A 24,336-nucleotide genomic window follows, 5' to 3' on the forward strand; every position below is an offset into this window, starting at 1 on the left:
GCCAAATCATCCATTAACAGGTTCAAACAAGCATGGCAAAAACGCATATGGTAAACAGATTTCAGACTTAGTGAAATTAACACTTGTCTGAAATCCCAGATCAGGTAGCACTCTTTGGAGCAACAAAATTACATGCTACAGGACCTGAACATGGCAAAGTAAAGCATGGCATGGAGCTACTCAAAGAGCTTAACAAAAGTACCTTAGTGACCTTGAGCCAAAAGGGATCAGAAAATACAATTGCAAGCATGTGAACATGGCAAAACCATAATCAGTTCTCAGACTTAGTGAAAACTGGAGCATGCTGAAAATAGATATCAAGTAGGCATGTTTACGAGCCCGATGCACTCACTACGGAGCAAGTCATGACCAACTAAGCATACAACCAACAAGAATACACAAAATGCAAGCTATACATGGCAAGAACAATAGCATAGCATGCACGGATCAACTACAACATCATCGGCAAAATCGCTAACAAGTAGACAATCTGCCCAGATTCACGAAGTAGCAAAAGTAGAGCTCGATTAACTCAAGCTAGGATGCTCCATAATTGCAAACAAAGACATGGATTGATAGAGCACTACAAGATTAAAAAAACATCCTTACTGATCATCCTCAAACGAGGCACGGATCACTAGGAAACAACATGAACATATGGCCATATGAGATAAACAGCTCAAGGACTTAGTGGAAATGCTAAGTCCCTGAAATCAGCATTACCAAGTGCCTCACTTTGCAAACTTGTGCTAGTCACCACACACATCACAAAAATACATGGGTTGCACCTCTGGAAAGATGGCAAAACCCTTAACAAAACACATGTAGAGCTCATGGGCAGATCATGCACACATTAATCATGGCAAAAATGACAAATATCTAAATGGAGCAGCAGATCTGACAATTTTCGCAAGTAGCCCTCTTCTAATAGCATTTCGGGCATCAAGATGAACTCAAATGAAAATGATGCAATCGAATGAAATGATGTACTCTCTGAGGCGAACATTTTGATATGCTATATGCCCAAAACGGAGCTACGGATGCAAAGTTACGATGCATCAAAGTTTGCCAAAAATCTGAGGAACTGGGGACTTAGAAAAAAAAACAACCTCTAGGGTTTCAGATCTGGATCGCCGGCGCACGAACCAAGGTTTGCCGGCCGGACTTGGAGCTCGCCGGAGTTCGAGGACGAGGGAGAGGTCGCCGGGCCGGGCACCGGAGCTCGGAGCGGGCGGCGCGGCGGTGCGGAGGCGTCTGGGCGGCGCGGCGAGCCGGGAGGTAGAGGCGGCGGTCGCCGGCGTCGGGGAGGCGCGCCAGCCAGCGAGGGAAGAGTGCGGCGGTGCGGCGGAGGGGTGGCGCCGGGTGGTGAGGAGGAAGCAGGCGCGGGTGGCGGTGCGGCTGGGCCTCGCGGGGGCCCAACCCGGGCTCGGCGGGCCGGCGATGTGGGGCGCAGGCGCGGGCAAATGGCGTGATGCCACGTGGCGGCAGCGGCGGGATTTTTCGTCCGGCGGTAGGCGCACATGTCCGGCCGCGCGGAGGGGAGAGGGATCTAGGGTTTGATCCGAAATTTCAGGGGAGATGCCTATTAATAGGTAGAGGGAGCTAGGAGACTCCAAATGAGGTGCGGTTTTCGGCCACGCGGTCGTGATCGAACGCTCTAGATGATGGAGAGGGTTTAGGTGGGTTTTGGTCCAACTTGGAGGGGTGTTGGTCTGCAACACACACGAGGCCTTTTTGGTCCCTCGGTTAACCGTTGGAGCATCAAACGAAGTCCAAATGATACGAAACTTGACAGGCGGTCTACCGGTAGTAAACCAAGGCCACTTGGCAAGTCTCGGTACTATCCGGAAATGTTTAATCCCCACACACGAAAGAAAGGTAGAAATGACCACCGGAGGAGAACGAAGCACCGGAATGCAAAACGGACAACGGGAAAAATGCTCGAATGCATGAGATGAACTCGTAAGCAAATGCAATGCACATGATGACATGATATGAGATGCATGACAACGATAACAACACACGGAGACAAAGACCCGAACCCGAGGAAATAAAATAACTTAAAGCCGGAAACGGCAAGAGTTGGAGTACAAATTGGGAAAGTCACATCCGGGGTGTTACAACGATAGATCCCCTACACTTGTGGGTCATCAGGAGTAAAGAAGTACTTGATGAGGTAATTGTACCTTCTCCCTTATTGGAAAGTAGTACATCACAAAAATCAGTTCCAGTGATTCCTACACCGATTAGTGAGGAAGCTAATGATGATGATCATGAAACTTCTGATCAAGTTACTACCGAACCTCGTAGGTCAACCAGAGCAAGATCTGCACCAGAGTGGTACGGTAATCCTGTTCTGGTGGTCATGTTACTTGACCATGACGAACCTACGAACTATGAGGAAGTGATGATGAGCCCAGATTCCGTGAAATGGCTTGAGGCCATGAAATCTAAGATGGGATCCATGTATGAGAAAAAAGTATGGACTTTGGTTGACTTGCCCGTTTATCGGCAAGCAATAGAGAATAAATGGATCTTCGAGAAGAAGACTGATGATGACGGTAATGTTACTGTCTACAAAGCTCGACTTGTTGCGAAAGGTTTTCAACAAGTTCAAGGAGTTGACTATGATGAGACCTTCTCACCCGTAGCGATGCTTAAGTTTGTCCGCATCATGTTGGCAAATGGATGTCAAAACTGCATTCCTTAATGGATATCTTAAAGAAGAGTTGTATATGATGCAACCAGAAGGTTTTTTCGATCCCAAAGGTGCTAACAAAGTGTGCAAGCTCCAGCGATCCATTTATGGACTGGTGCAAGCCTCTCGAAGTTGGAATATACGCTTTGATAGTGTGACCAAAGCATATGGTTTTATACAGACTTTTGGAGAAGACCGTATTTACAAGAAAGTGAGTGGGGGCTCTGTAGAATTTCTGATATTATATGTGGATGGCATATTTTTAATCAAAAATGATATTGAATTTCTGAATAGCATAAAAGGATACTTGAATAAGAATTTTTTTAGTGAAAGACCTCGGTGAAGCTGCTTATATATTGGGCATCAAGATCTATAGAGATAGATCAAGATGCTTAAGTGGACTTTCACAAAGCACATACCTTGATAAAGTTTTGAAGAAGTTCAAAATGGATCAGTTAAAGAAAGGGTTTTTACATGTGTTGCAAGGTGTGAAGTTGAGTCAGACTCAATGCACGACCACTGCAAAAGATAGAGAGAAAATGAAAGCCATTCCCTATGCCTCAGCCATAGGTTCTATCATGTATGCAATGCTGTGTACCAGACCTGATGTGTGCCTTGCTATTAGTTTAGCAGGGAGGTACCAAAGTAATCCAGGAGTGGATCACTGGACAGCGGTCAAGAACATCCTAAAATACCTGAAAAGGACTAAGGATATGTTTCTCATTTATGGAGGTGACAAAGAGCTCGTCGTAAACGGTTACATCGATGCAAGCTTTGACATTGATTCGGATGACTCCAAGTCACAAACCAGATATGTATTTTATTTTTATTGAATGGTGGAGTTGTTAGTTGGTGCAGTTCTAAGCAAAGCGTCGTGGCGGGATCTACGTGTGAAGCGGAGTACATAGCTGCTTCGGAATCCGATCTAGGTGAAATACCTAGTTCATCGGGTCCAATGAAAATCTTTTGTGACAATACTGGTGCATTTGCCTTGGCAAAGGAATCCAAATTTCACAAGAGAACCAAGCACTTCAAGAGATGCTTCAATTCGATCTGCGATCAAGTCAAGGAGGGAGTCATAGAGATTTGCAAGATACATACGGATCTGAATGTTGCAGACCCATTGACTAAGCCTCTCTCACGAGCAAAACATGATCAGCACCAAGACTCCATGGGTGTTAGAATCATTACTATGTAATCTAGATTATTGACTCTAGTGCAAGTGGGAGACTGAAGGAAATATGCCCTAGAGGCAATAATAAAGTTGTTATTTATATTTCCTTATATCATGATAAATGTTTATTATTCATGCTAGAATTGTATTAACCGGAAACTTAGTACATGTGTGAATACATAGATAAACAGAGTGTCCCTAGTATGCCTCTACTAGAATAGCTCGTTACTTAAAGATGGTTAAGTTTCCTGACCATAGACATGTGTTGTCATTTGATGAACGGGATCACATCATTAGAGAATGATGTGATGGACAAGACCCATCCGTTAGCTTAGCATAATGATCGTTTAGTTTTTATGCTATTGCTTTCTTCATGACTTATACATGTTCCCTAGACTATGAGATTATGCAACTCCCGAATACCGGAGGAACACCTTGTGTGCTATCAAATGTCACAAAGTAACTGCGTGATTATAAAGATGCTCTACAGATGTCTCCGATGGTGTTTGTTGAGTTGGCATAGATCGAGATTAGGATTTGTCATTCCATGTATCGGAGAGGTATCTCTGGGCCCTCTCGGTAATGCACATCACTATGAGCCTTGCAAGCAATGTGACTAATGAGTTAGCCACAGGATGATGCATTACAGAACAAGTAAAGAGACTTGCCAGTAACGAGATTGAACTAGGTATGATGATACCGACGATCGAATCTCGGGCAAGTAACATACCGATGACAAAGGGAACAACGTATGATGTTATGCGGTTTGACCGATAAAGATCTTCGTAGAATATGTGGGAACCAATATGAGCATCTAGGTTCCACTATTGGTTATTGACTGAAGATGTGTCTCGGTCATGTCTACATAGTTCTCGAACCCGTAGGGTCCGCACGCTTAACGTTCGATGGTGATTTGAATTATGAGTTTCGTGTTTTGATGAACCAAAGTTTGTTCGGAGTCCCGGATGAGATCACGGACATGAAGAGGAGTCTCGAAATGGTCAAGGCATAAATATTCATATATTGGAAGGCTACATTCGGACACCGGAATGGTTCGGGTCGTTTCGGATAAGTTTCGGAGTACCGGGGGTTACCGGACCCCCCGGGGAAGTTAATCGGCCATCATGGGCCTTAGTGGAGAAGAGAGAGGGCCGGCCAGAGGTGGCGCCCCCCTGCCCAGTCTGAATTGGACAAGGAGAGGGGGCGGCGCCCCCTCCTTCCTTCTCTCCTCTTCCTCATTCCCTCCTTCTCCCTCTCTTGGATGGAAGGGGACTCCAACTAGGATTGGGAATCCTAGTTGGACTCTCCATTGTGCGCGCCCCCTCTGGGCCAGCCTCCTCCTCCTCCCCCCTTTATATACGTGGGAGGAGGGCACCCCAAAGGACACACAAGTTTCTCTTAGCCATGTGCGGTGCCCCCCTCCACAGTTACACACCTCGGTCATATTGTCGTAGTGCTTAGGCGAAGCGCTACACTGGTGAACTTCATCATCGCCGTCGCCACACCGTCGTGCTGATGGAACTCTCCCTCGACCTCAACTGGATCAAGAGTTTGAGGGACTTCATCGAGCTGAACGTGTGGTGAACGCGGAGGTGTTGTACGTTCGGTGCTTGGATCGGTTGGATCGCGAAGACGTTCGACTACACCAACCGCGTTATTAAACGCTTCCGCTTTCGATCTATGAGGGTACGTAGACACACTCTCCCCTCTCGTTGCTATGCATATCCTAGATAGATCTTGCGTGATCGTAGGAAAATTTTGAAATACCGCGTTTCCCAATAGTTGCTCCATCGGGTCAGGTGCGGGAGGTGGAGCAGCAAGCTGCCTTGCTTGTATCCGACGAGCTCGGCGGGTCACCCAACCGGCTTGTATCCCGGAGAGCTGCTCTTCGGAAGCCATCAGAAGAGTGCTAAAGGAGGAGATGTGGGGAGCGGCGGTGGGGCATGATTCTTGCCCGGTGTCTGGCCTCATTTAAATAGAGGACGAATGGGAGGAGCTCGAACATCATTGTGTTTAATGTCGTCCCGCTCATGAACGGATGTGTGGACGAAGTAGGGTTCTCGGCTTTAACACGGGTTTAATGGAGGCGTATGAATGCGGCGAGGAGGCGTGTTCAGCCATGCATGTAACGGGCGGCGCCCTCGACCGGTGAGCCGCTTCAATGGTGGAGGCAGTGAGAGGTCACATCTGCCCTGAGCCGCCTTTAATGCGCAGTGGCGCGCTTACAGCGGCATTAATGCGTGCAGCTGGCGCCGAGAGAGATGCACGTGCCGGAGGTGGGAGGATTTTTTGGTGGGCCAGGGTGGTCAGAAACGGGCATGGGATCGATCTGGACTCTCGCAAACCTCCCCCACTTTTGTCTCCGGTTTGCAGGAGAAATCACGTCCAGATCGCGTCATGGACCGGTACTGGTCGGCGTTGGATGGCTTCCGCTACCCGGACAACGCGGACCGAATGGATGCGAGCGGTTTGCAGGTCCGCCTTCGAGATGCCCTAACATGCTTAAGGGCATTTCTAACCGATTCTTTTTTTAAAGAAAACTTCAACTTTATTGGTTAGAGATAATCGTTACATCGTCTGCAAGAAAAGGTATAATATCATTCATTGGCTCCTCGAACCAATCCATTTTAAATTTCTTGCTAGCCTAGCAATTTTATGAGCTACCTTATTTTCTTCCCTAGTACAATGTTCAAAACTATGAAGGGAAAAATCAGAAGCCAAAAGATAAAAATCATCGAAGACTGCAGCCGCCGCTCCTGCCGAGTGTCCTCCATTCTTCATTGTGTCAATCAATTCCATATTGTCCAAGTTAATAACAAGACGATTGCATCCCTTAAAAGTTAGCGGAGTATATACCTTAGTGGAGTATATATGCTCCATTAAAATTTCGCCGCACCTAGCCAATCCCCTAAAGTTAGTGGTGTATAACTAAATTTGCACAAATTCAATCAAATTTAAACCAAAAGATGATGCATTTAAACATAAGTTCAACACACAAAGTTCTCGGAACCAAACATTACACATAAATTTAAACTAAAACTAAACTTAAACTAGTTTCGACCGAAGTGGAGGTCGAGCCAATTCTTCCGGGTGAGGCCAACTTCGGTGAGAGCTGTGTCTGGGCTGGTGTCGTCGTCATTATCGTCCGGAGACACTCCGCCACTCCTCGGCATCGATCTCGTCGTTGTGGCCCACCTCGCCGCCCATGTTGCCACCCTCCTCGCCGCCCGTGTTGCCGTCGTCATTGCCACCCAATGACGATAAGTTGGTCATCATTGATGGTGAAGATTGCCCGCTTCGCCTCCACTAGCTCTGGGTACTGCCAGCGGAGCTCATACATGTAGGCCTCGGCGGCGGCCTCGGCCTTGAGGCGCTCCCTCACCTCCCTGTCCTCCCGCGGCATCCGAGCGGTCACCACCCCCAGCTCCGCTCGGTTCTGTTCACATAAATGACATAATTATAGATAAAAGTAAATAAATGAACTGAAAACTAATGAAATATTAAATATGAAACAAGTTTTTAGGTAAACATCGTTCCACTTTATTCAACTACCATGTTCATAGGAGAGCAACTAGTTAACGGGCGCTCCTTCGGGAGCCTCGCAATGATTAGCGCCACTTGGCGTGCTCTTAGCCATTCGCTACGTGTCGCGCTCTGGGCGCTTCCTCTGAATTTTGCCTTTTATTTTCTGCACGCTTTTTTTGGCTTTTTAAACGGTTCTTTTCTGGGTTTTTTTCGGTGTTTTGGGTTTCCACCAGTCTTCCTTAGCTTTTCGATAAGAAATTTTTTAAAAAAGGTTTGCTCGAAAAAATGCGTTTTTTTCCTTTCGAGAGAGTCACGAATTTACTTCCGCGAGAGGCACGATTTTTCTTTCGCGAGAGCCACGGCTGTGCCTCTCAGAAATGACAAAAATGTGTTTTTTGTTTTTTTCCTTTCGCGAGAGTCACGGTTTTGCTTCCGTGAGAGTCACGGCCGTGCCCCTCGGAAATGAAAAAACGCGGTTTCTATTTTTTTTTCTTTCGCGAGAGTCACGGTTTTGCTTCCACGAGAGGCACAGTTGTGCTTTAGCGAGAGTCACGGCCGTGCCTCCTCGGAAACGGAACAATGTGTTTTCTCTTTTTTTCCTTTCGCAAGATTCACGGGTTTTCTTCCACGAGAGGCACAGTTGTGATTTCGTGAGAGGCACGGGCGTGCCTCTTTTGAAAAGGGAAAAAACTTGTGCTCCCGGTTTGGTTTTTTTGTCCGGTTTTTTTCGTGAATTTTTTGTCAAAACCTATCAACATGGGATCTAGTTTTGAAGATCTCGAGACGAGGAATCCAACGGTGAAAGCGGTTCGAGATTTTTTTGAAAGATCCAGCATCGCTGGCTTGTCATTGATTTAGCAGAGGAGAAGAGGAAAACAAATACATAATGTTTTTTGGCAAAAGCCTGCCTGAAGGCCAAAAAGAGAAAAAACTAAATTCTCCCAGAAGGGGGCCCGAGAAGGCGCGCTAAGCTATTTGGCCCTACAATGCTCTAGAGCTCTAAACTTTGTGTGACACATCTAAAGATATCGTCAGGGGATGCAGTTTTTCCCTTGAAATGCAAGCGTTACTCTCCCTCCAGATTTCCCAGCAGGTGAGCATGATGATTGAGGCCGCGACCTTTCGTGTCTTCTCATCTGCAAAATTTAGCAGGCATAGTTGCACTCTTTGTGTTGAACTGCCGGTGTTGCTCCAGAGATCACTGTTTAAAGGGCTACAACCATTCCAAGTCGCCGTCCGCCTCAAAATCTCCAAGGCCAAGGGGCACTCCCAGAAGAGGTGCACCGATGTTTCTAGATGACGGATGCACAGGGGGCAGAAATATCCATTTGCCCAACCTCGGCGCTGAAGTCTGTCGTTGCACCACAGGCGATCAAGATGTAGCAGCCAAGAGAAGATCTTCATCTTCCCGAGCACCCAAGGTTTCCAAATGGCGGAGCAGAGATCTTTTCTTGTGGGTTCTTGAAACTGCATGTTGTAGGCCATGCTCGCCGAGTACTGACCTGAGTTGCCCCCTATCCATGTGATCGTATCATTTTTTCCTGCTGTGAGGATCACATTTTGTGCCAGCAGCAGCCGCCGAAGGGAGAGAAACTCTATGACGATCACTGATCGATCACCATGTCTGAGGTCCTTAACCCAGGTGTGATCTGCGAGGGCAGCAGCCACAAACCTGTTCTTACGGCGGGAGTGCGCATACAGAGTTGGGAAAACTTGCCTGAGAGGCCCAACTTCCAGCCAATGATTTTGCCAGAAGGATGTCGTCGCGCCATCGCCGATTGCGACTCTCGTTGCCTGGTTGAACAGTTTGTGATCTTTCTCATCGCATGGCACCGGGGTGCCAACCCACGTCCGGCGAGGTTGCTGCCAGGAGAGCCATAGCCACCTTAGCCGAAGAGCACGGCTGAATTTGATCAGATTCAGGATGCCCAAACCTCCATGTTGCACCGGCGAGCACACTTGTGTCCAGCTCACTTTGCATTTCCCACCGGACAGCTCCTCATCCCCCGTCCAGAGAAAACACCGGCGCACCTTGTCAATGTCTTTGAAGAATTTTAATGGCGCCCTGAGAACGGTGAGTGCGTACGTCGGTAATGCCGTCAGAACGCTTCTGACCAAAACCCTCCGGCCGACGATTGACAGAAGCCGGCCTTTCCAGCCCGCGAGGCGTGCACATATTCTATCTAGGATGAACTGCAGGTGCACTATATGTAGTCTGGAGATGGTTATTGGGAGACCTAAATACGTCATGGGGAAACCTACAACCTTCCCAGTAAAACTATGAAGCACATGTTGCAGATCGAGGTCGTCGTAGCGTATCAGGGCGACATAAGTTTTGTCAGGATTTATCCTGAGCCCCGTGGCGTTGCCGAAGAGAGTCATGATGTGCATCAGATTGTCAAACTCCTGCCTGATAGGGTTCGCGAAGAGGATCACGTTGTCGGCGTATAGACTAACTCTTGAAGTGATTCTACGATTAGGGAGGGGGGCGAGGATGCCCTGCTCAGTTGCCGCTAGAAGAAGACGATGAAGCGGGTCGACTGTTAAGATGAACAGCAGCGGTGATAGTGGGTCACCCTGGCGAAGGCCACACGCGTGCTCGAATATCTTCCCAGGCACTCCGTTTAGGAGGCATGACGACGAGGACGAGGACCGGAGAATGGCAATCCAGTCACACCATCGAGCGCTAAAACCTAACCTTTGAAGAAGCTCTAACAGATAATCCCATGCTACCGAGTCGAAGGCCCTAGCTATGTCGATCTTGATCAGGAGCGCTGGTTTTTTGTTGTGGTGCAGGGAGCGGACATAGTTCTGTACGTCCAGAAAGGAATCCTGAATGCTTTTCTTCCTCTGAAACACACTTTGAGCTGGCGACACAATATCCCGGAGAACCCCAGCTAAACGTAGGGCTAGGACTTTTGCCAATAATTTTCCTATGGAATGAATCAGGCTTATCGGTCGATAGTGACCAATCTCCGATGCTCCGTTTTTCTTTGGGAGAAGTGCGATCATAGCCGTGTTGATTGATTCTGCATTTGTTCTGTCTAGGTGGTAGAATTTCTCAAAAACCCTCATAACATCCTCTTTGATGATCGACCAGCATGATATGAAAAACCCTCCCGAAAACCCGTCCGGGCCTGGTGACTTCTCGACAGCCGAGGCCTTGATGGCATTCCACACCTCTCCCTCAGTGAAAGGCAAATCTAGGGTGTCCCCTTGGACCTGTGGAATATTGAGCATTGCCCAATTTGATGGTGTTGGACCGATTCTTTCTTGTTCCAAGTAGCCCGGAGAAGTGCTCATGGATGAGATGTGCTTTATCCTCGTGAGCCAAATCGATGTGATTCCCTTGGTGCAGCGAATGCACGTAGTTTTTCCATCTTCTGGAGATCAGCCTGGCATGAAAGAGTTTTTTGCTCGTGTCTCCAGTGCGCAGCCATGTAATGCGAGAGGCCTGACGCTTCCTTGTTCGCTCAATGGCCGCGAAGCCAAGAATCCTCTGCTTAAGCAACTTGCGAAGCCTGAACTCCTGTATGGTGAGCTGCCTGTTCTCTTTGGCCATGTCCAACCTGAGTACCACTTCTGATGCAATGTGCAATTTCAGGCGTGCATTAGTGAAGAGAGATTTGCTCCACACCTTGAGATCCGCTGCCACCCTCTTCATTTTGATTTTGAGGCGGCCGTAGGGGCAACTGTGATTAATCGGCCTTTGCCAGGCCCTCTGCACTGTTTCCTAAAATCGTGGGAATTTTGGCCAGAAATGCTCGTATCTAAACTTTGCTTTCCTTGGAGGGGCAGCCGCGCAAGCCAGAACCAGGGGACAGTGATCGAAGATGGAGGTTGATGCTGCCATCAGCAGATACTCCTGAAGATCCATCTCCCAAGTCATGTTACAAAAAAATTTGTCAATGCTGCACATTGTTGGCTGAACTCGCTCATTTGACCAAGTATACTTTCTGTTTTTGCATTTGATTTCCTTTAGGCCCGCGAAATCAATCACATTTCTAAACTTCCCCATCATACGCCTGTTGATCTTGCAGTTGCTCTTGTCCCTGGCCTCATATATGTTGTTGAAGTCTCCACAAATGAGCCAAGGTTGATTAGCCAGAGGAGCAGCGGCAGACATCTCATGAAAGAAATTTTCTTTTTGTGTGTCCTCCACCGGGCCATAAACATTTGTGAGCCAATATGTGTCTGTCGAAGATCGCGATGTCACTTTGGCCGTCAGAGAGAATTGGCCATCAACTTGTGTTTGAATTTCAAAACTGACTTGTCCCAGAAGATGGTCAGTCCTCCTCTTGATCCTACTGTAGGCAGAACTGCACATCCTTCCAGGGTTGAACCACCAATCTCTCTGGCCAGCTCCGGAGACCACTGCTCGATCTTTGTTTCCTGCAGACAAAGAATGCCTATTTTGTTGGCCGAAACCACCTCATTTACAGCAGTGCATCTTACAGGCGCGTTAAGGCCTCTAACATTCCATGACATAATTGTTGGGTTGTGGTTACTCATCAGGAAAACTAGATTGCTCTGCAAACTGAATAATATTACGAAGAAACAGGTGGTACACAATCCAACTACCAGGGGGGCGGCAACATCCACCAATAGTCCCAAAATCATGTCGTCGTCTAACTATCTTAGCCACTACACTAACACTAACACAGCACAACATCAACATCCCTAACTCTAACCAGCTTAAGGCTGGCCGTCTGCGGAGCCTAACTATTGATAAAGCTAACATAATCAAACATCGACCTCCTTGGGCGCAACAGCAGAGCCAGGCATGGTGGCGGCGATGCGAAGAGCAGCTTCGTCCAGGTCCGTGAGCTTGGCGATGGCCTTGATGTCACTGTATGACAGAGGCTCATCGAAACGCTTGATGAGGGCAGACATGACGCTCGTTGTCATCCTGTCCTTTGGGCCCAGGGTTCCCAGCTCCTGGATCAGCCTGAGCGTAGCCCGCTGCGCCACCGGCACGGTAGAGTGCAAGGCCGTCTGCCTGGTACTCTGCCTTCTCGGGGTCGGAGCAGCGCGTGTCTTCGGAGGGGTGGAGGAACGGCGGTTGGAGCAGGGCGGGAGAGGGCCAAGGACCGCAGGCTCCATGCCAGTGAAGAGGAGCTGCGGGTCCCTGTTCTCGTCCTCCCCGATCCCCATGGCTTGAACCTGGCTGGAGACTGCATTGACCTGCACCTCCAGGACGGCGGAGGAGGGCGTGGACCGGCAGGCGAGCAGAGAGGTGGAACCAAACTCTAGAGGCTTCGCCAGAGTGGCCTTGATGGAGGAGTCGAGCTCGAGTTGCATGCAGTCCACGCGAGCCGGGGTGGGGACAGACTGGCCCGCGAGGAAGTCAGCGACATGATCAGGGATGGGCGATGGAGGTGGAGTTGCCGAACGCAGCGGGGCGGGTGGGGTGGAGGACAGGGCCGCCAGCTCGTGCTCACGCCTGGAGTTGCCGTGTCCCCGCGTGGCGCCTCTGTGGTGTCGAGGCACCGGCGTCCTACTGCGCCACCTGGACGATCCCTCGCCTTGATCCTTCTCCTTTCCCTTGCTCGAGCAGCCCCTACCAAGGAGGGTGTCGCGCCAGGAACGCCGCCTATTACCGCCGTCGCCTTGGTCGCTGTTGTCGTGGTCACGGTGATGATCGCCGGAGGAGAAGTCGCGGCAGCCCGAGGACAGCACACGGGGCACGCTCCTGCGCCCATGCGCCTGCCCGTCTTCCACCCCCGTCGACCACACTCCGGAGTCGGTGTAGGGCAGCCGCTCGCCGCCGTCGGAGTCCAACGAAGGGATGCCGCTTTGACCGGAGTGGGAAGAGGGATGGGAGTGGCGCGGCGCCCAGTCCTCCACCCTGTCGACATGGATGAGGAGGTCGTACCGCCGCGTGCCGGGCGGCGGCGCCACCTTGCGCTCAGGGAGGGGGGGGGAGTAGCCCAGCAGCTCCTTGATGCGGCCAGCGCCGCGCTTCATCACCCACAGGGTGTGGGTTGTTGGGATGTGCGCCACATCCCACACCCAAACCCAGCAGGCAAAGAGCTTGGTGTGGTCGCGCTCGCGCGTCCTGCTGTCGAGGCGGTCAACGCAGCACATCTTCCCCAGCGCCTCCTCCGCCCCCTCCAAGGACCAGAATTACATCGGGAGATTCTCGACGATGATGCGCACGTGGAGGGAGAGGTTGAGCAGCGCCGCATGATCATCTTCATGCCAGGGGTTGATGACGAAGCGCACTCCATCCACCGTGACGAAGCCCCTCGCCACGGCGTTGTCGCGGAGCGCCGGGAGCTCGAAGTAGACGAAGAAGTGCTCCGGGTGGTGTGCCGTGACGTGCAACAGATGCGGTGGGACGCGCAGTTGATCCTCGAGAGCGTGCCCCACCATCAGAGGACTCGCTGCGTCAGGCCCCTCCACCGCGGAGAGGGTGACCGCGTGCTGGCGCAGGACGAACACCTGGTGGTCCAAGGCCGGGGAGGAAACGACCACACTGTGGCTGGTGCGTGGGCGGCGGGACGGGTCGATGTGGGCGAAGCGGGCCTGCCCAGACATGGCTGAGGTGGTGACGGAGCGGGCATGGAGCAACTGCGGTGGGGGAGGGGGTGGGGAAGCGAAGCCGGTCCCGGACTGGCACCGAAGCTTGGAGAGGGCCTAGCCCATTCTTATCTGATCTGTCGGGGCCGCCGTTTCTAGGATTTTGTGGGCATTCCTTTCCAAAGTGTCCAGGATATGCTTGTAGATGACGCAACGGAGAGGGTCTCTACAGTCTTTCCGGCGGTGGAGCGAGCTGAGATAGCGAAAACAAAGACCATGGAAACGCTTTAAGAAGGCCTCGCGGCCGGGGTTGGGAGCCGAGGTGCCAGCAGCAGAGTGACGCCGGCACACACTATTGCCCGACGGGCCAGAGAGGCGGCGCTGGATCCTAGCCTGCTTCTTTGAGCGCACCTCAGTCCACCCACCGTCCATTCCAGAAGAGGAAAGAGGAGCGGGGGGTGGGGGGGGACGGACAAACCACGATGGATTTGAGCCTCTGCTTCCCGAAGAGTGGGAGCACGGGTGGATCTGCTGGGCAAAAGGACGCCAGTCCGCGGGAGCACTCCCCCCGGAGCAGGATTCGCGGCGGAGGCGAGGGATCCGGCGTAGCCGCATGGCAGGGAAAGACCCTAGCTGGATCTGGCACCGAGGCCGATGTCCCCCATCCCGTGCTGTCGCATGAGAGGCACCTTGAAGAATAGCCGGATCCGCGGGACCGCGAGGAGCGGGAGCGGCGACGGCCCATGAGGTCGTGGGGAGCCGCCTACGTAGAGGCAGGCGGTGGCGGGGGTGGCCGCCGCAGCCGGAGTGGCACGCGGCGCGGGTCACTGTGGAGGGGGAGGGGCTCTCTTCTCAAGACTAACTATCATGAAGAATAAATTTGATTAGCCGCGGTTCGAGATTGGGACGCACAGTTTAAGAGATAAAACGTTTTGAATAAACATATCTAAAAAAGAAGAGAAAACTCATAGGTTGCGACAAGTGACGCGTTGTATGTGCGCCACTTGTCGCAACCAAGGGAGTTGGAGTAATTTTTACAACAAGTACTCCTCCACTAGTGATTTCGTGTTTGGAAGGCGAACATGCCGGCAACGAGAAAGAGATAATGCAAATTGCCAACCATCTAAAAAATAGTAGCCCAACTGGGGAAACCAGCTTGAGACCCAGGCCCACAAGAGCCCATCTGATTTGCCATAAACGAGCGAGACGAGTAGGGTTTCTGTCTTGGCTACGCCTTCTCTCGTCTCTCGCCGCCTAGCGCGTGCCGCCGTCGGCCCCATCGCCTTCGAGCATCAGCCATGGCAGAACAGGTCAGCTATGTCGATCCTACAACTTAATTTCGTCTTCACTTTCTCTTGTTTGCCTAATTCGAGTTCTCTGGGACATTCGTTTGAGTCAAATTACTTTATTTTTTGACGAAAATTTTAACTAATTTCCATTGATTAGTCTGATACGTAGTAGATTTGGATCTAGCACGGTAGGTACTTTCGGTGTTAAGTAGAGCAATATTGAAGTCCAGCGTTGATTATGGCACAAACTATTACTATTTGGGATTGTCCATTCGCTTCGCCTATCGCCAAGTGACTGAGACTGGACATTCCAAAATAGTAGGCGTAGTGGCATATATACGTTTGATCACTGCATCCTTGCATTTGCTAATTCCAATGTTCTGTAGGCGGACTCTTCAGTTTCTGCCGTAGATGGATTTTTTATACTATTAACTTGTGAAAGTTAGGCTATTGTTCTGTTCTCTGTCACCCTCTAATCCCCATTGCCCATGTGTCAATAAGCTAAAGTTCTTGGATAAGCTTGCCACGCTACTGGTTCTATATTTCTTGGTCAGAAGGTAGCCATATTAGACAAAATGGTTAGGATGTTTAGGTATTCTCAGGCTTTAATCAAACAACATGTCCTAAACAGTTTTGCTGGTTTTTGCAGACTGAGAAGGCTTTCCTGAAGCAGCCTAAGGTGTTCCTCTGGTACGAGGAACTGTTGTTTTTTCATTATATAAGTATAAGATGGTAAAACGTGTGTCCTGAATTGGTGATCATGACTTGATGTGCAATTATAGCTCAAAGAAGACCACAAAGGGGAATAATAAGCCTGGCAAGGAGGGCAGCAGGTTCTGGAAGAGTGTTGGCCTTGGTTTCAAGACTCCCAAGGAAGCCATTGAGGGTATGTTCTGTCATTCCTTTTCCCAATTGTAATGTGATAGCATAGATGGTGTGCTGCTTTGTGCATTTTGTAGTATCGGATGTTATTAATTGCCTTGTACTCATGGACTTGCTGAAGCATGTGACCGTTATTCAGTATTTTCTTCTTCTTATGTTTGTATGCTGTTTAGCTAGATATACTTTTTTTACTTTATCTACACCATAAAGATCAGTATAGCCTGCAACTTGGGCAAGTTAAGTGTTGTTTATCTGTTATGACTTGCGATGTTGATGTGCAGTGAGCATTTATACTTGTTCTAAAATATCATCTAGATTCCGCAGTCTACTGTGCTCGTGTTATAAATATTTTTCATCAGTTTGTTTTTTTTGGCAGTGTTCTAATGTATTTGAAAATATTGTGTCAAACATACATTTTGTTGGTATGGCACACAAATTTAATATGGTATAGAGCCAATAGTTGCAGTCTACACTGGTCCCACATTATTGCTGCTAAGGATTCCCTTCCTGATAAGGGAGTTCATATTGAATTCCTCCTTTGTTGTCTGATGTGTTATGCCTTATGTTCTACAATCTTTTCTTTTCAAACTGAAAGGCTTTGAACTGTTGAGTTGTTTTAGCGATGTGTCATCTGACATCATTTAAACTGTAGAGTGTTTGTTTGTTTTTATGGTCTTCTCTTTTATGCTAATAGAAAGAAAGGGCAGTGCTTGTTAATACGTGAAGTTGTCTTTGACCTTTGCTTCTTCTTTATCTACGTGATTTCATATGAATATAATTTGTTCTTTAAATTACGATGTTGACCAAGAATAGTACTTTTGTTTTACTTCTACATTTATCATTTACTTCTGCTGGCCAAGTCTACCTTTGCTCAATTTTGTTTCGACTGCCAGGTTAATCAAGCGGATCTTGTTCGATTAGTTTCTTCATGATAAACTTTGTCACAAAATTTGTTTGAATTTTGATATCATTTGGTTTGTCAGTGTGCTTAGTCATTATTGTTTGTCCAGTTCAGCCATACATTGCACAAGCTATGTGTGTATTTAATCTGGCTTGTGTTGCAGGAACCTACATTGATAAGAAGTGCCCATTCACTGGCACTGTGTCAGTTAGAGGTCGCATCATTGCTGGAACATGTCATAGTGCTAAAATGAACAGGACCATCATTGTTCGTAGGAACTACCTTCACTATGTCAAAAAATACCAGAGGCAAGCTAATCAATCTTCTTCATTGGGTTTAAATTGTTTGGGTTGTTGAAACATAAGCAATATAGTGATATTCGTGAATAGGTATGAGAAGAGGCACTCCAACATCCCTGCCCACATTTCCCCTTGCTTCCGTGTGAGAGAAGGAGATCACGTGATCATTGGCCAGTGCAGGTAAAAGTTATGTACTTGTGTAATACACATGCACATTTACACCATTAACAGACATTAGCTTAGCTAGCTACTCCCTCCATTCACAAATGTATAATGTTTTGGATATTTCAGTATGGACTATGTACGAACTGAAATGAGTGAACAAACACACTAAAACATGTCTATACACATCCAATTCAGAAAAAGTTAGAACATCTTATATTTATGAACAGAGGGAGCAGATAACTGTGAAATTGGACATGTTTTTGGTTAAATGGGGCATGTCATGACCTCATCATCACACTGACTGAGTGAAGGTTGAAACATGTACTCCCTCCGTTTGGAATTACTTGTCTCGAAAATGGATGTATCTAGAACTAAAATACGTCTAGATACATCCATTTCTGCGACAAGTAATTCCGAACGGAGGGAGTAGCTTAGATTGTCGTGTTTATGATACCCAGTAATTGAGTTAAATCAATTATGCCATGTAGGCCGCTGTCCAAGACGGTGCGGTTCAATGTGTTGAAGGTGGTCCCAGCAGGGTCAAAGAGTGGTGCGGTGAAGAAGGCGTTCACCGGTGCGTGAGCAAGTCATAGCAGAATCCAAAACTTTTTTACCATTAAATTTTGACAGTTACATCTATATTGTGCCATCTGTTTGTACTAGGGTTTTATCTCAAGAGTTCTCCAAACTTCAAGCTAAGAGTGAGTGGTTTAGTGAAGTTATGTTCAGAGTGCTTCGTGAAGATTATTGATGCGGTTACCTGGTTACCCGTTAATATACATCACTCGTTTTTTGCTTCTTGCATGTGACTCTTATCTGAATCGAGTCTGTAATGTCTAGGACCAACAAAGCTGCAGCACGCAAGTGCTGATTTATCCTATCTGTCGGTTGTTGATGGAAGTCTGTCCCTGAATGATAGTCGGGAGCTCGGCACCGGACATCACACCTTGCACGGATAACATTCCGTGTTGAGTTGCGCCCCCTCCCAGCAGCAGATTGAAACTTTTCACACGGCGTACGTACGCAGGCGTGGCAGAGTTTCACTCGTTGCAGCGGGACAGCGAGCCGTGGCTCCAGAACACTGGCGTACGCAAGCGTGCGAGCCGTGGTTTCGGACCCCCGCCGATAATATGGCCGTATGCATCTTTCGGTGCAGAGGCCGGAGGTTTTTCTCCTTTTCAAAAAAAAAAAAAAAAACTGAACTCTGCCGAAGTAGCACAAGGATGGCAACAGTGACCCCGAGGGAACACTTGTAAGATACTCCTGGTCAAGGCTAGATGCCACTTCAAAAAAAAGAAGGGAAAATAGGCCTCATTGGTTTTGGTTTGTTGGAATTCTACAGGATAGGATTTTTAGAAGAAAAAAATTCTTTTGAAGTCCTTTGATTCGTATAAATGAATTTCTATTCCTAAGCAATCCAAACAATGCAAAAAGGAAGGAATTAGAGCAACTCCAACGGGCCGACCCAAACGGACGGCGATTTTGTCCGCTTTTTGTCCGTTTGGATCGGCCGCCCGTCCGGCGTCCGCCTTGTTTTTCATATGGGTCGGCAGCGTCGACCCATATGTGCAGACGTGGCTGGCTGGCCGCCTAATTTTACATTGATTTGCATTCAAACATATTATAAAATGAAATAACAAGCAAAATAGTTTAGCCGCCCAAATAAATAGTATAGTTTTACAAGCCAAATACAAATAAAAATGTTTCACATAGTTTTGCAAACGAATAAAAGAAGATACATCTATTGGTTGCCAACATGAGTCCACATATGCTCAACCAAATTATTTTGCAGTTGCATGTGAGTTTCCCAATCACGCATGTCTTTATGAAACTGAGTGAACTGCTCAAATATTGCCGCTACTCCATACTCAGGCACAACATTCTCACCCTGAAACTGAAAGCCTTGATCGTACAGACGTTCCAGGCGCTCGTCTTCTACGATCATATTGTGCATGATCACACAAGCAGTCATCACCTCCCATAGTTTCTGCGTGCTTCAAGTATTAGCAGGATACCGAACGATGCCCCATCGAGATTGCAAAACACCAAAGGCACGCTCGACATCCTTTCTAGCACTCTCTTGCTCTTGGGCATATCTTTTCCTTTTCTCTCCGACAGGGTTGGGTATTGTCTTGACAATAGTCATCCACTAAGAATAGATACCATCACCCAAATAGTACCCTTTGTCGTCGTTGTAGCCGTTGACAGTAAAGTTCACCGATGGGCTGTTCCCTTCGGTAAGCCTAGCAAACACTGGCGAGCGCTGAAGCACGTTGATACCATTGTGTGATCCAACCATGCCAAAGAAAGAGTGCCAGATCCAGAGATCTTGAGACGCCACTGCCTCTAGTATGACAGTGCAAGCCCTGACATGTCCCTTATACTGCCCTTGCCAAGCAGAAGGGCAGTTCTTCCACTCCCAGTGCATGCAGTCTATGCTGCCAAGCATCCCCGGGAAGCCTCTACTGGCATTCATCGCCAACAAACGGGCTGTATCTTCAGCTGTCGGCTCTCTCAAGTACTCAGGGCCAAACACAACAATCACAGCCTTGCAGAACTTATATAGGGACTCTAGGCATGTAGACTCGCTCATACGGACGTACTCGTCAATGAGATCACCGGGCACTCCGTATGCAAGCATTCGGATGGCGGCAGTGCATTTCTGATAAGAGGAGAAACCAATCTTGCCGATGACATCCTCTTTGCACTCGAAGTAGTCATCATAGCCGACCACTCTCTCTCTAATATAGTTGAAAACATGCCTACTCATATGGAACCGGCGGCGGAATTTGTGATGTTTGAACAACGGGTTTGTTGTATCAAAGTAGTCCTTCCAGAGAAGAAAATGCCCGCTCTCTCGATTACGATTCAACGCCAGAAGGTGGCCTGGAATGGAGCCACGGAACAACGGCCGCTGGTTGTTGAGGTGGTGATGGACCAACACGGCAGCCAATATCTCCTCCTCGTCGTCGGACAACGAATCGTCGGAGTCACAAAGGAAATTGTGGAAAAAGAACTCGTCGGCGGAGTCCATTTTCGTACCTTGGCAAACTGCCGAACAGCTTGCGGGCGTCGAAGAAGGAGACGGCCGGCGAGGGGAGAGCAGCGCCCATAGACCAGCTAGCTGCCCTGCCGGCGTCCGATGAGTGTGATGGCGTCCGCGAGCATGCCGATCGGATCTGGCGGGGCGGTGAGGCGTCTTCTTGGTCGCGGGCGGCTGTGCGGTGGGCGAAGCGGCGGCGGGAACCAGTTTGCTCCCCGGCGGCAAAATGCGGCGGCGGGTGACTGGGGGCAGGGGCGGCGTTGCTGGGCGGATGTGGAGGTGGCGGCAGCTGGAAGAGTCGCCGACAAAAATGGGCGGCGGCGTCGGTGACGGAGGAGGCGGGGCGAGGGTTGCTTGTTGGCCGGGAGGAGAGTGAGAGGGGAGGCCAATGTGCCACAGACCAGCGGGCCCGGGGACAGGAGTAGGTGAGCGTGCGCGTTCGTCGCGTGTCCGCGCCGACGCAAATCAGGCTCAAAAATGGGCCGGGAATGGATCGCCCGCGGACGAAAAAGGACGCGAATCCTTTTGGGTCGGTGCGTTGGCCCGCCTTTTCTATCCGCGCCGACCCAAACGGACAGACGCAGACGAAATGAGTCGCCCCATTGGAGTTGCTCTTAGCCCTTCACATTTTAAAGAAAGAAAAGCCTAGACCAATGGGAAAACCTCTATCCTATGCATCAAATGACATCATTTTCTCTATATGAATTGAGATACAAGCCACGTCACTTTCTATGATTTTTCTATTCCTAAGATATTCCAATCATAGGAACCATAGGAGCCCACAGCTAAAAAAAAGACCCAACCTCTGCAACAACATGATGTTGATGCTAGTCACAGGTAGGAACCAAAAGGGGGAAATCCTTGGGTAAGACATCGAGTAATGCACATAACCAAACACTATGTGCTTATTTTCTCACTAGACAGAGTTAGAGCCTAGGGGTGTAACATAGCTGCATGTTCAACCAACATTTGCTTCATCGTCACCCCATTCCCATACTCAATGTCTCCTCTCTGACCCCACTCTTCACCCCCCCATCCCCTTCCGAGGACAACCACCTTGCCTCTCCATGTCCCACTTGCATTCATTGATGCTAGCTACTGCTATCCTCATCTGAAAGAGTGGATGTCGCCACCATCAAGTCAGGATGCCAATGCCCACGGCGCCATATTATTAGTCTGGTCGCCGACTTGCTTGTATCGGTGGACATCGACTCCTTGATGACCTCCCTCTCTCCTTGGCGCCGAACCCCTTCCGCACATTTTTCACGACTCCCCCTCCTCCTATCTCTTCCCACCGGATAGCAACTAAGGCCTCCTTTGGTTTGGAGGAATTTCACAGGATTTTCATAGGCTAGGATTCTCACAGGAAATTTTTTTTTGGAGCCCTTTGGTTTATAGGAATGGGCTCCTAACTTCCTATTCCTATGTAGGATTGTCTCCCATCCTTCAAAATTCAAAGAAGAATAAACGTCAGCCTAGACTCAATGGGAAAAAAATCCAACCCCGTGAACCAAATGCCATCTCATTTCTTATTCCTATTCAGAGGATTTGAGATACATTTCATCTTATTTTCTACAAGTTTCTCATTCCCCGTGATATTTTTATCCTATGAACTAAGGAAAGCCTAAGCGTCTCAGCACGTAGATTTTTGTTTTAAGGCCTCTTTGATTCACAAGATTTTGAAAATGTAGGAATATGAAAAGTATAGGATTGCAGTGGCATGTCAACTTGAATCCTATAGGATTAGCAAAGAGTGTTTGATGCCACATGAAAAACAAAGAAAATGTAAAAAAAGGTTGGAGTGGATGTTAGATTTTCTATAAAATGTAGTACAAAAAATTCCATAGGATAAATTCCTATATGATCCAATCCTATGAATCAAAAGGCCGACATAGAAAAAATCCTAAGGATTTCAATCCTCAAAAATCCTAAAGATATCCTTTGAATCAAAGGAGCCCTTATTTGTGTTTAGGTAGACTTTGGAGGCCAGAGTTTCAACCTTGGGGAGCAAGAAATCATGTAAGGCTAGGTATATATACGTGTCCATGGACGTTCTGGAGTGCTCTAGAGTACCGTGTGAAAAGTGTCCTTGTGAAAACAGCTCCTTGGTCTCGGGGTAATTTTGTGTGGTTCAGAACTGATTAATCGTTCGAAAAGGAAAAGAACTGTACGCTAGAAGTCAAATGTTCCTGATGTGTATGTTGACGTGCATGACGCAAACATCAATACAGATCAAAACATGTCCAATTGGGAACATGTCGGCATTTCCTCTGGTCCATGAACGTTAATTAGTTTTACGAATGATACCGAAAAAAACAACCTGCAGCACCAAAAATGGCGCTGTCTGGGGCGAGCTTAGGACATGGAGAGATGTCTCCACGTATAGGCCCCGACAAACCATCGCGCTAAGCGTTCCAGAGCCCTCCACGTCCTTTCAAATTTCGACCACCTTATCCTCCCCGACCTTCTTCATCCCCCTTTCCCCTTCCAGAGGAGCTGCTAGCTTGCCTCTGAAGCCCTCTCACACCTCCTATATATCCACCCATCTCAAGCTCACTACGGCTTCATCCAAGCAACCGAGACTAGCTCACGAATCCACCGATCAGGAAGCGAGGCACAGACCGAACAGCTAGCGCACGGTGATCGACGATGGCGGCCAAGAAGAGCGGGAGCGAGATGGGCGTGGTGCTGGGGCTGGACGTTGCCCGGTACATGGGGCGGTGGTACGAGATCGCGTCCTTCCCCAACTTCTTCCAGCCGCGCGACGGGCGCGACACGCGGGCGACCTACGAGCTCATGGAGGACGGCGCCACGGTGCACGTGCTCAACGAGACGTGGAGCAAAGGCAAGCGCGACTACATCGAGGGCACCGCCTACAAGGCCGACCCGGCCAGCGAGGAGGCCAAGCTCAAGGTCAAGTTCTACGTCCCGCCGTTCCTCCCCATCATCCCCGTCGTCGGCGACTACTGGGTCCTCTATGTCGATGACGACTACCAGTATGCCCTCGTCGGCGAGCCCCGCCGGAAAAGCCTATGGGTAAGCATAAACATAGTACATATTACTAACAACATATCCGACGCTACAAGTGCGCTTGATTAATCTGGTTGTTTTCCATATGCGTGTGCATGTATGTAGATCCTGTGCAGGAAGACGCACATCGAGGACGAGGTGTACAACCAGCTGCTGGAGAAGGCCAAGGAGGAAGGCTACGACGTGGCCAAGCTGCACAAGACGCCGCAGAGCGACCCGCCGCCGGAGAGCGATGCCGCGCCCACCGACAGCAAAGGGACCTGGTGGTTCAAGTCGCTCTTTGGTAAATGATGGATTCATCCGTATGTATATGCAGTTGGCCGGCACTGTAACAGCCATGATGTGTGTTCATCTGTATCTTAGTGTATTAGCTAATCTTTATGGTGTCCAATAAATAAATCAGACTCAGTGATATAGTACTACCGTTTTCAGGAAAAGACTCCATGACGAGCTTTATCAACGCTACGTGCAAACTGACTGATTTTTGTTATTTGGGTCAGTCGACTGACCAAAAAAATTCTGTTAGTCGGTTTGCTCCCATATCTGCATGCTTCCTACTCGATCGTTCCTCCTTACTAGCTGCTCACTTCATCACCCAACTGGAGCAAAGGGTGTACGCTGGACTTTTGATATTCATGCAAACACAATACAAACCTGTTAACCGATAACCGAGAGAAGAAACATGTTAACCGATAAACGATATAGGGCCTTGGGGTGAGATAGCAACCAAGCACAATGCAAACCTGTTAACCGATAACCAAAATAAGAAGAAAAAAAAGGGCCAATCTCATGAAATTCTAGTACTTGT

At 48.7% G+C, this 24,336-nt stretch overlaps 2 protein-coding genes across 2 annotated transcripts; both read left to right on the forward strand.

Annotated features, from left to right (window-relative positions):
- Nucleotides 1-15,063: 15,063 nt before the first annotated feature.
- On the forward strand, nucleotides 15,064-18,350 carry LOC123127792 (40S ribosomal protein S11). The gene is made up of 7 exons (XM_044547635.1): nucleotides 15,064-15,229; nucleotides 15,858-15,898; nucleotides 15,991-16,094; nucleotides 17,155-17,299; nucleotides 17,381-17,470; nucleotides 17,944-18,029; nucleotides 18,119-18,350. The coding sequence occupies exons 1-7, from the start codon at nucleotides 15,218-15,220 to the stop codon at nucleotides 18,262-18,264; spliced, it is 624 nt and encodes a 207-aa protein (XP_044403570.1). The 5' UTR covers nucleotides 15,064-15,217; the 3' UTR covers nucleotides 18,265-18,350.
- Nucleotides 18,351-22,984: 4,634 nt separating this feature from the next.
- Nucleotides 22,985-23,965, forward strand: LOC123127793 (temperature-induced lipocalin-1). The gene is made up of 2 exons (XM_044547636.1): nucleotides 22,985-23,534; nucleotides 23,634-23,965. The coding sequence occupies exons 1-2, from the start codon at nucleotides 23,148-23,150 to the stop codon at nucleotides 23,817-23,819; spliced, it is 573 nt and encodes a 190-aa protein (XP_044403571.1). The 5' UTR covers nucleotides 22,985-23,147; the 3' UTR covers nucleotides 23,820-23,965.
- The last annotated feature ends 371 nt before the right edge of the window (nucleotides 23,966-24,336 follow it).

Source organism: Triticum aestivum, chromosome 6A (assembly GCF_018294505.1).
Source record: "Triticum aestivum cultivar Chinese Spring chromosome 6A, IWGSC CS RefSeq v2.1, whole genome shotgun sequence".
Classification (NCBI taxonomy): Eukaryota; Viridiplantae; Streptophyta; class Magnoliopsida; order Poales; family Poaceae; genus Triticum; species Triticum aestivum.